This window comes from Phaethon lepturus, unplaced genomic scaffold (assembly GCF_000687285.1).
Source record: "Phaethon lepturus isolate BGI_N335 unplaced genomic scaffold, ASM68728v1 scaffold11464, whole genome shotgun sequence".
In the NCBI taxonomy this organism is placed as follows: domain Eukaryota; kingdom Metazoa; phylum Chordata; class Aves; order Phaethontiformes; family Phaethontidae; genus Phaethon; species Phaethon lepturus.
In genome coordinates, this window is record NW_010535489.1 from 22240 (window position 1) to 33209 (window position 10970).

Consider the following 10970-nt stretch of genomic DNA (forward strand, 5'->3'; position numbering starts at 1 on the left):
AAACACACCAGCCTCCACTAGAAGCTCTTCTCTCCAACAGTGCATTTTCCCAGGCAATTCACAAACAGCCGTGTTACTGTAGCTGCAGGGGTGCACACATACAGCAATAATTTCAGCTGGTGTTACCACATACACTGCAATATGCAGATAGATCTTGATAGACAGACTTCAATGGGACCTGTTCACTTCTCAGTGTCTTGCTAAATAATCAGGCCTGAGGGATGTAGAGATCTTTAAGAAAGTCTCTTTAAGCAGTTTTCACCTTGTGACGTAGGAGATACTTTCTGGTAACAAGCAAGACACTTTCAGTGTGGCTTTGCGCCACTCCTTAGCGGATAGTGAAATAGCTCTGCTGATACACAAATAAAAATAAAGCTCAAGCTCAACAGGTCAATCTAGTCTCCATTAAGTCCCAGAAAAGGGATGAACATGGTCTGCTTTCAGGAGCAATAAAACAATATCCATCTGCGGAGATTTTCAAGATTTGGCTAAATGAAGCCATGCCTGACCTGATTTAGTCCTGATGGTACCACCACCTCAACGAGAAGATTGGACTAGAGGCTTTCAGAAGCCCTTTCCAGCAACGTTCCTATGGTTTCCTATTCAACCTGCAAGGCTATGACTCTTTATCTGCCACCTAATCCAACTTAGGGTGGTGACAGCAAATTGCTGGGCAGCAATGCAGGTAGAGATCCACTGTTTTCTGCACCAGGCAAGAGAACAAGGCCATAGCCTGTAATAAAGCCCCAGAATGCAACACTGTGTTGTATCTCCTTCCAAGTTTAGGAACCAAGGTCCTGCACCACTGGGTGCACCACAGATAAGCTTGACTTTGTCATGTTGTGGGTGCTACGAATTAATCCCTGCTCTGGTATCTGCCAACTGTACTGACTTTCATTTGTGTGTTTCTCTGAATAACGTGCAGAATAACTAGACACTGCAGAAATGTCAGCATTATGGCTCCAGAAAATAGAAGTCCTAAAAAAAAAAACAAAAACAAACCAAACCAAAAAAAAAAAATAAATCAACACCCCCCCGCTCTCTGGTCACCCATTACCCTCATTAAATAAGAAACTATTAGGTCACTCCAGCCCATGAGATGCAGAGCTCAATTCTGAATCACTGACAATCCTTGAAAATGAAGAAACTGAAGATCACACACAAAAGAAAAAAACTTGAGCGAGATCTGCATTCTCAGTGAGCGACAGTATTGCTTGTCATCTTGGAATAAGGACGGTACATGATTTTGCAGTTCAGAATTCAGGAATTCAATCCACTTGTTACCTGCAATTTGCTCTCACTCCCCAAAAGTACTCCCGCAAATTTGAAGGGTGGCTTTTCTCAACCTGAATATTACCAGCACTCATGCAGAAAGCTTCTCTTATTCTATATTCTCCTTCCTATTTCTGGGCACCCTTCTTCTTCAGCCTCGCCATTAGAGCTAGGTAGCTTAATTCCCAATGAAAGAAATTCTCCACCCAAAAAAACCCCCACAACACCCACTCTTGGAGGCAAGCTGTTCAGACAGGACACACAGTTTCTACTGGGAACAGATGGTGTGGAAGAGATTTCCGAGCAGTAAAACCACATTTTGACATTGAAGGGAAACATTTAATATTGGCTATCTAGTTTTCTAAATAAAGCTTGCTTTCTACTTCCTTTTGAGACGTCATTTCTCTTCTTTCAAAATCAGGCTGGATTTCTGGGCAGCATTTCAGGCCTGGCATTTTGCTGAACAAAACCAGCACGTTATCAGATTTCCTTTGCAGAAAATAAAAACATCACTACACAATCATTGCTATACATCAGACCTGGAGATCATTAAAACTAGTAACGTTCCAAGAAAGGAAACCATTTCCTGATCTCTGACCCCTCCTATCAAATTTCTAAAGGACTTAAAGAAGGCACTTACCTACTGCTCTTGTCTCATACTCATTAGCGAGTTCCTCAGACTCGCCAGCAGCATTTATATCATTCTTCACCTTTGCCAGGCTTTTCAGGAGCTTACTGGCTCCCAGGGCTGCCAAAGTGCAACCTCTGGTCTATGGAGAGAGAAAGTTAAGTCATGCAAAGCTCTCTACAAAGGGAACGTGACACAGTCTTTAAAAATGTGTCTTTTTTTTTTTTTTGCAGCTGCTCAGTTTCCAGTCAAGACTGGGAAATGAAGATCCAGTTCCACAATACGAATGGTAAAACCAGTGTACGGGTTCGATAACAACTTTGAGAGCAGCCTGACAAAGGTCTTGTGTTTAATACTTATATATCAGCTTTGCATCTCCAGCTGAAGATTCACAAAGAAGGTCTGCTCTGTCACGAGCTACACTACTATTTTCACTGTCCACCAGTCTGGACCAGTTGGGTGTATCCAGAACTACCCAGACTACGTTAGTCCATTCCATTCAGAACACCTACATGTGCAGGGAGTAAGCACTCTGATTTCAGACACGAAGACCAATGTGAGCAGGGGCATCCATTAGCTTTGCTTGCATCAATCTCACATTTACAGCCTGCAAATTATGTATTTGCTACAGTCATCACTAAATGTACTGTCAAATCAAAATTAGAAGTGGATTTCAGTCAAATACCTGGGATCAGAACACATCCATATTGTGGAATGGGTGGGAACTCAGCATCCAAGCTTGAGCACAGATGAGAACATAGCACTATAGGTAAATGCTAGCTTGGACTGCTGACTCACACGTGACATTACGAAAGTATGAAATCCACACCCAAACACAAAATGGGTAATATTAAACCTACTTACAGAGTCATCTAGCAATTATCTCTTGTGGTTTTGTGTTTGAGGATGGATCCAGAGCCTTCAAAGGCCTACAAACCAAAGACAAGGAACACTACTGTACTGTTTGCAAAGAGGAATAAAGGAGAATTCAACTTACTTGCTCCCAAATGACTTTAGACAACTCTTTCTTGTTCTGAAGAACTGACCAAATAAACAGAACTTGCAACGGGTGCTTTGTGATAGGACACTCATCCTGAAAGGAAGAGCAACAACTCCTCAGACCTAAGCTCACCAAACTGTTTTCAACTGGAACAAATCCTAGCCTGCCACTCTCCTGTTTTCGTATTTTCTTCCTTTTACAGCCAGCCCACCGATCCTCTCTCTTGGCTATCTGGCACTTGTCACACGCTAGTGTAAGTTAGGTTACATTTTATATTTATATTAAAGCTTTGTATTTTCCTATTTGATGTGGAAGAATCAGCTTCCCTGTTTTTCCTGAAGTTGGCATTAAAGGACATTTGGGTCAAAGTCACTTTCTGCTTTAATCCATGCAGTTCAGATAGCTTCATTCACAGCTTGACTTTGTATTTAGAGAACACAGATTAACATTCTCTAAAAGGAATACTAACTTTATATCAATATGCCTTTTGTGTTTAAGCAAGACCCTGAACTCCACAAAAACTTAAACAGAGAGCAATTTCTATACCGCCATCTTCTTTGCATTAGAGCAATGAGCACCTGGGGATGGCAAAGCCATCACAAAACGACTCCTGAGCAACAAAACTTTTAAGAACCAGAACCTTTGGTGGATATTCTCAAAGCTAACGAGCATTTTCAAACCAAGCTTCCCCTGAATGTCACATCTGTGGCACTGCATCTCCAAAGTCAACAACGGATTTCAAAATTTTCCTATCTGATGCCCAAGCTCCAGTTTTGAAACTCAGATGTGGATCTGATGTTTGGACTACTCTGCTGTGATAACTAAGAAGTCTGGTTCTACCTGGCAATGAAATAAAGGTCAGAAGGTGCTTGACTTACCCTTGCAACAAGCAAGGTTTAACATACAAAGGGTCTGTACCAAAATATAAGAGTCCGAATTCCTCATGCCCAGGTGGCACCTCTATATCCGACTCTGAATTTACATTGGTATAAATTACAACATAACTAGAGCATCGATCGTTCTGATAGAAAATATTTTAACTCAACACCCAAATAAACTCAGCCATTTTTCTTGTAGCTAAACAACCCTTACATGCATTTGTAAAATGGGACAGTACGTTAAATGTAAAATAAGACTGAGACTATTAAAGCAAATCCCGCTGTAACAGAAACAAAACATAATTTTTGTTTTTTTTCTTTCAGGGGACACACAGTGGAATCAACCTGTTCATCACTTACTGAAAGATTTATCTCCATCTCATCCTTGCTATTTTTGTCATCTCTTTTGAGACCTCTTCGGAACTCTTCAACCATCTTCCACACAAATGTGAGGAGTGCATCATTATAGGAGTTCTTTGCAATATGCAGGTTCTTGAAGACCAGGCTGCTGAAGTTGTTGGTGTACAGCTCTCTAAGGACCTCTGTGGTAAGGAACTTCTTCAGATTCAAGCCATTTTCCAGGAAGAGGCGGACAAATTTGGGCCTGTCTTTCACTAGGGCTGTGAACATGACATCCTGAAGGTCAGCAGACTAGGGAAGAATGGAAAAGCAAATATTAGGGAGCATGCAAGACATGTAAAGCTTACCTAAGGGCCTGACATATGTGGCTTACCACCACATTTTCCTTCATGCTCCCACATTTTCATCAGAATCAGTTTTTTCTGTATGCGCTTGCCTTTGTTGGGTGGTCTAGAGTACTTCTGGCAAGGGCAGATAACCTTTGCAATCAGTGGTGTCAGTACAAGGAGGAAAAGACACTCTTACTTATCATTACAGAGGTTAGGGTGCTGAGATAGTAGCTGCTGTTACGATGTCTCTCTTCCCACCGATCCCCTGTTCCGTGTCACTGTACTCAGACAGAAGTGGTCTGTACCTCCCAGTTTCGGTCATTGGTGAAGATCTCATCACTGGCCAGGTCCAATTGGTTCCACTCCAGCAGCAGCTTTAGCTGCCCGTTCCAGTTATCTCTGTCATGTTCATTGGTGCTGAAAGCTGCAGAGGAACAATCCTCTAGGTAAAAGGCTAGAGACAGAAGAGCTTCTTGGCATTCTTATTCATCTCTGCTTTTCACACTCGACCCAATAAGACCCCTATCAAGTGTCTTTCTCCAGATTCCTGCACATCATCTTGATTAGGTTTCAGAGGATGCTGGAGCCTTAGACACATAGTTACGGTCCAAGATGGGCCACAAACAAGCTGCTAGGGGCACATCATCAACCAAAATCAGCACAACATTTCCTTCAGGCTCCTCAGTGTCCTGCATACTCTACACAGAAGAAATTCTGCAGGATTCCCAATGGAGCCCGACACAAGAAGTGTTATGAGAAGCTGTAAGGCTTATGGGCTCTCTCCGTGCACAGACAGGAAAATTAGGTCTGCCCAACAACCTTCACTACTCTGGAGTAGTAGAGAGCCCTGATCTGAATTACTCACATTAGCAAGTCACTAGGGTTGCTCAGCTTCCTGGCCAACTCCCTGTCGTGTTGCATACTGGCATGTTACTCTCAGAGATGCTATCCCAGCATCTCCAAAGCTCTGCTGAATGCCACCTTGATTATCTGGACCGCATTCTGATCTCACCCACTAAGAGATTCCATAATGCTGCTGCGGGCTGTCCACACCACTGCAGATGAAGACAAGCTCCACACTGTGTCAGGAGCTTAAACTCCAGAGAAATGGCACTACTCTAGGGAAGGATATTCTTGAGAAAATATATAGCCATCTTCTTCCATCTATTAAAACACAAGACACAGAAAAACAATTACTTGCCTTTGTACAGAGCAAAAGAAATGGCATTGCTCACAATTTCATCTCCAGCCTCTTCTATTTTGATAACTGTCAGTAAGTGAGGGTTCTCAAGGACTTCTTTGATCTACAAAAAGGAAAAGTTCCATTTCAAAGCAATCTAGGCTGTTTAGCAGTTCATCTAGAGCATCTTTAAAGGAAATTTCTCGTCACATTGCTGCAGAGCTGCTTCTCATGAGTCCTATTTCCACGTACAGTTAAAATCTAATCAAGTCCAGATAGAAGTAGATAATGAGATTTATTTTAAAGTCACCAAAGTACAAGATTAATGATCCTCTGAACACACAGCAAATAACTGTGATTCCCTATATGCAGAACACCATAACCAAAAAGATACAATCTCAGTAACAGAAATTACTCCAAGAAAAAACAGATTGTGACAGCCCAAGTTTCAACAAAAGTCTATCAGTGTATTACAGACCAGCTTCTACTACCTTGTGCTTTGTCAAAAATGGAGATCATTTCTCACATAACCAAGCCTCATGAAGTTAATTTCATTCTAGGACATAGAAAACAAATAATCTTAGCCATTCTTGACTGCAGGATGAAGTATGTTCCAAGGCAGCTCAGCAGAAATTGTGAAGATTGTGGCCATGTTTCCCTAACAGGGAAAACTGCCTTCAGCACCTCCACATTCCCCAGTGAAGAGCTCCTGCTGGAAACCAGAGGCTCATGGTCTGCTCAGAAGGCAGTTCTTCCTCTTCAGGCTGGGACACCACAGCCCCCAGGGTCAAAGTGCAAATTCAGACTCAGTTTCTGCAGGACTGTCTCTGCAAATGGCCATGCTCCATTTCTGCCCTTTTTCCTGTAAGCTTCTTATTATAGAAGTAGAAAATTGTTGAGGTTGGAAGACAGCTCTGGAGAGCTAGTCCAAGCCCACTACTCAAAATAAGGTCAAGTGGGGCAGGTTGCCCAGTGGAACTTGCAGGTTGCCCCGAGACTTGCTCTGCCAAGCCCTGACCAAGAGCTTTGACTCAGACCTTACCAGTAACAATAGCTCCTTAAACTTCAATAGCACAAGCTTTGTTTGGCTCATATAAAAGAAAATACACATGGAAGTTTCAGTGTCTGAATTCCTCTCTGGGGCCTGCAAACAATTTGCAATGGTACATTCATTAAGAAAAAAAAAAAAGGAAGGGGGGAAAAAAGCTGAGAGAAGGGGCCTTCAGCGTACAGGAAGCAATATAACATTTTCCATCCCCCATTATGAACTTCGACTGAGGTTTGAACACGCAATCACTCCCCACTCCCTGCTCCCCCCTGTGAGCAGGGGTAGGAGATAATTAACCAAGAGAGGAAAACAGAATCAGACCCCAGGATAAAGCATTGGGCAGTTAATTGAGAAAGTCAATTAGCTCAAGTTAATGGATTGTTCAGTGAGCTGAAGTGTTGTTGGAACTAAGACTTCTAAAAAAATAACAGAACATTAAGATTTTTCTGGAGCTCCATTTTCTTCTGTCTCTATTAAGAACAGAAGTAGATCTAAAACCAGGTCCATCCAAAGGTCAGGTAACCAGAGAGTTGCAAGAGTTTCCTGAGACTGGCCCATGCAACCCAAGGTAGCAGGTGCTCTTGTCACTTCTCCAGTTTTCCCAGTCTCCAGAAAACTCTCTTATAATAAACAGTTACATATGGGATCACAACAGTGACTACATCCTGAAGGCTCTGCCTCTGGTCAAAGAGGCATAGAAAAGCAAAAGAAGAATTTGCTGGTGTATGTACGATGTTGTACCTTCAACTGCATCCCACGTGCACAGTACTAGTAAGTCAACGCTAACAGAGTCCCGGTGGAGATGCTGCTGTGGCGAAATACTGACCCAGTAAGCCTCTAGTCCTAAACATCCTACTCCTAGTCCATACGGGAAATCTGTCTTGCCCAGTATCTTTAAGGGATGCAGAAAGACAGACAAGAACTTTTGGAACAAATGAGAGAATCCTGAATTTAAATTGCTACAATTTGAAAGGCCATGGGGTAGCAGCAATGACCCTTTGTCCCTGAGCAATCCAGCAGGATTTAGCAGCATGAGGCCCAATTCAGCAAATATCCAATTTCTCCAGGAACTGCAACACCAACCAGCACATCAGCCAAAAGACACATCCAGCAGGAATTGCAAGCATCCAGGGAGCAGACCATTACAAAACATCTGGCCTTAGCTCTCCTGTGCCCAGACCTAAACTGAGACACGTGCTGCCTTTCCAAATCAGCATGATCCCCCATGCCTTTTGTTCCAATCCCTGTAAAACAGAAGAGTTCGGAATTTTTCTTTTTCAAATCCCATTTTAAATGCACATCTCAGGGATATGTCAAGGCAAGGAGCCCTTTACATCCTATAGGAATCACCAGAGAGCAACATCCCTGATTTGGAAGTCACTGGCTGCTCCTGACCTCCTGTTTCCTCCACCCTTCTCCCACTTTCAGCGCCATAGCTCTCTGCAGTCGCATACTCTTACCCATTTGATCCAGCTTTCAGTCTCCTCTTCCGAGAGCCTTGAAATGGTGCGAGGCAGATACCTGAGCAAGCTCTCCTTGACACATGAAGAAGCAAGAGTGCCTTCTGCCTCCATCAAGCTAGCGATAACGTCAGCGATCCGGCCAGAGCCTTCCACCACAACACAGGGAATCTTACTCTTGATGGCCACGTTGATAGACTGGGGAGCCAGAGAGGGGGAGTTGACCACTTGAAGCGTGACTGTGTCATTAGAGTCTACTATTCATTGAGAAAGCCTAGAGATTTTAGGTTTGACGTGAGTAAAACAGAAACCCACAGTCCAGAGCAGTATTTTTATTACTACCCACTGATACCTTGTGCTAACTCTTTAAAACAGCATTCAACTAACGAAAGAGGGCTGTGAAGAGCCCCACAGAAACCGAGGGACAGAAATCACCATCTGGCAAATTTTAGAGCTGGTTAGCAGTTCAGGAAAATTGCCAAGCAGAAATGGCACTCAGGACACATTACAACACCGCCTAGCTACAGTCACGGCTGTTTTATGGCACAGCGTTGTTCAACTAACACCACAGCTGAGCGCAAGGCTCTGGCTTCATTTGCTGGAGATGCAAGCTGCAGTCTTTTAGACCGAGATCACTTCTGTTACACCATGAGAATTTTGAACTCCAATGTTACTGAATGTCTCCAAGTAGCTACTTAGGTGATTTCTCACATAGCAATGTTGTACACAGCTTATCAGCAAGAAAAAAAAAAAAAAAAGGTGCTGAAATAACAGTGGAAGGACCATTAGCCTTCCTGTTGCAAAGACCGTAACAGGAGAAAATGACTTAATTTACATCACTACCATTGAGAACAGTCACCAGAACAGAAGCTGTCTGCCAGCAAGTTGTACAAAAGGAGTCAGTGCAAGTTATGGTCAGCCACTGGAAAGACAGAACATCTACTACCTACCTGAAGAAAAAGCTTCATGAGAACAAAAAAAACCAACCAACCAAAAAAAAAAAAAAAATTTCAACTCTGATTGACTCAAAATCAGCTTTGAGTCATCAAAACTGTGAGCACATTACTCCTGTCATTTGGACAATGGGACCATGACAAAAACAAGACTTTTTTTCTTGACAACTAGATCAAAGTGGTTTTCTTAAGAAGGGCCCAGCTAAAGTGGATGTTTTACATCACAGGGAGTTTAAAACAGAAGCTTGAAACAAGTTTACTTCTCTGCTAAAGTCAATTCCTGTCTTCATGCACCAGTCACAGAAGCTGAGAAAGGAGGAGTCTTTCCTGGCCAACACCACTAAGATTAAGGCAAGGACAGACATCCACAGCACAGAACCTGCCGTGTCACTTTGGGCCGATCAGAGACTCAATTTACTCTTTGAGAAAATGGCTTCACTTACAAATGAGCGAGAAGGCAGACATAAATGTCTCTGTGTACTAGTAACACCGATAAATAGCCAAGACACTGACATGAACCCTTAACTGAACTACTATCCAGTTACTTTTCAGAGGGACCTCTTGCTAGGAATTATGCATTTGATTTAACAAGGCTTTAATTCATTCTGATTAGATAGCTAGTAAGTCTGTGTTGTGTATCATTTCTTAACAGTGGGTTTGAGGTCTCCATAATATCCCTGTAATCACAAGGCTGCCCAAGTCACTACACCACATGGCGTATAGAAACAGCTCCTTCTGTGATGACCAAATCCTCTCTTAAACACTGGTAATTTGGAACTAAAAGGAGAAATGGGCAATTCAACATGTCACTTTCAGTAAAGCTTTGCTCCAAAACCTGAACGGATGCTTTCGTTTCCTCTTGGGACCTCTGATTAACAAAGCGAACTCAGCATCTGTATTCACCTACAATCTCTCTGTGGACAAAGTGAAAATTAATCATGTGAATGGAACCAAAACACCCAGCAAACGTACAGGGAGGCTGGGATAATGGCTGAAATTAGAGTGGTTCAGACTAATTGATTAACGTTAGCAATGAAGTGGTAACAGAGACTGTGCTTTGAATTCACATTGTTTGTCATTCTGACAGGTAGAACCTCAATTAGCCCCAAAATTAACAACATAGCTCTGGTCAGAACACATAGTACCAAGATGACCTCTTCAAAGGAGATCATTAGTAACATCACCCTGCTTCAGTTTTGCCGACTCAGACACCGACATACTCCTTTCATTGTACCCTACCCTCTTGCAAAAGCCAGACCCTTTCCCAGCTCCTTCATCCCAGGCTACGGCATCTCCTCTCGCTGCTAGTCAGAGCCATCACGTCCTCACTGCTGCCGTCAAAAGTCAGTTTAGAGCAAGCTCTGAGCTGGAGCATCTCCAGCACAAGCTGATCTTCCCTGCATATTACAAGAAAGCACTAATCCCCACTGAACATGGGCAAGCCAAGTTTACTCAAACAGAAGTTTAGGCAAATTTGTACAAAAAGGATCAAGAGATACATGGCCGATGAAGACTCTTCTGATTGCTGCTCAAATAAACATAAGAAAAACATTTTTGTGCTGGATTTGTTATGGAAAAATTGAGACAAGTGAACTGTCTCAGCCAAAAGTTTTCCAGGATGTCAGCCTGAGGTAGAAACTTTGCACAGAAATCTTTAACTGAAACAAACTTTGTAAGCTTAAATGCAATTGCCAGCAAGGTCATTTTATAGCAAGTGCTGGGCAACCTTCAGTAAATAATAGGACTGGCTACTTTATCACGTGGTTTATGGAGTAATCTGTCTCGAATATTAGACCAATGTCCCTACTGTCACTCCTGGAAATACATAAAAGAAACAAACTTACTTTCAAAGTCTCTTTCCC

General features: G+C 42.6%; 1 protein-coding gene across 1 annotated transcript in view; it reads right to left on the reverse strand.

The window, feature by feature from the left end:
* Positions 1–10970, reverse strand: part of TRPM8 (transient receptor potential cation channel, subfamily M, member 8) — a 41224-nt gene that overhangs the window by 17818 nt on the left and 12436 nt on the right. The window contains exons 7-13 of the mRNA XM_010285832.1: positions 10953–10970; positions 8156–8353; positions 5669–5771; positions 4773–4891; positions 4139–4429; positions 2898–2993; positions 1913–2042 (exon numbers count right to left, since the gene is read on the reverse strand). The exon at positions 10953–10970 is cut by the window's right edge and continues 74 nt beyond it. Of these exons, the coding sequence (XP_010284134.1) occupies positions 1913–2042; positions 2898–2993; positions 4139–4429; positions 4773–4891; positions 5669–5771; positions 8156–8353; positions 10953–10970 (955 nt within the window). The remainder of the gene's footprint in view (positions 1–1912; positions 2043–2897; positions 2994–4138; positions 4430–4772; positions 4892–5668; positions 5772–8155; positions 8354–10952) is intronic.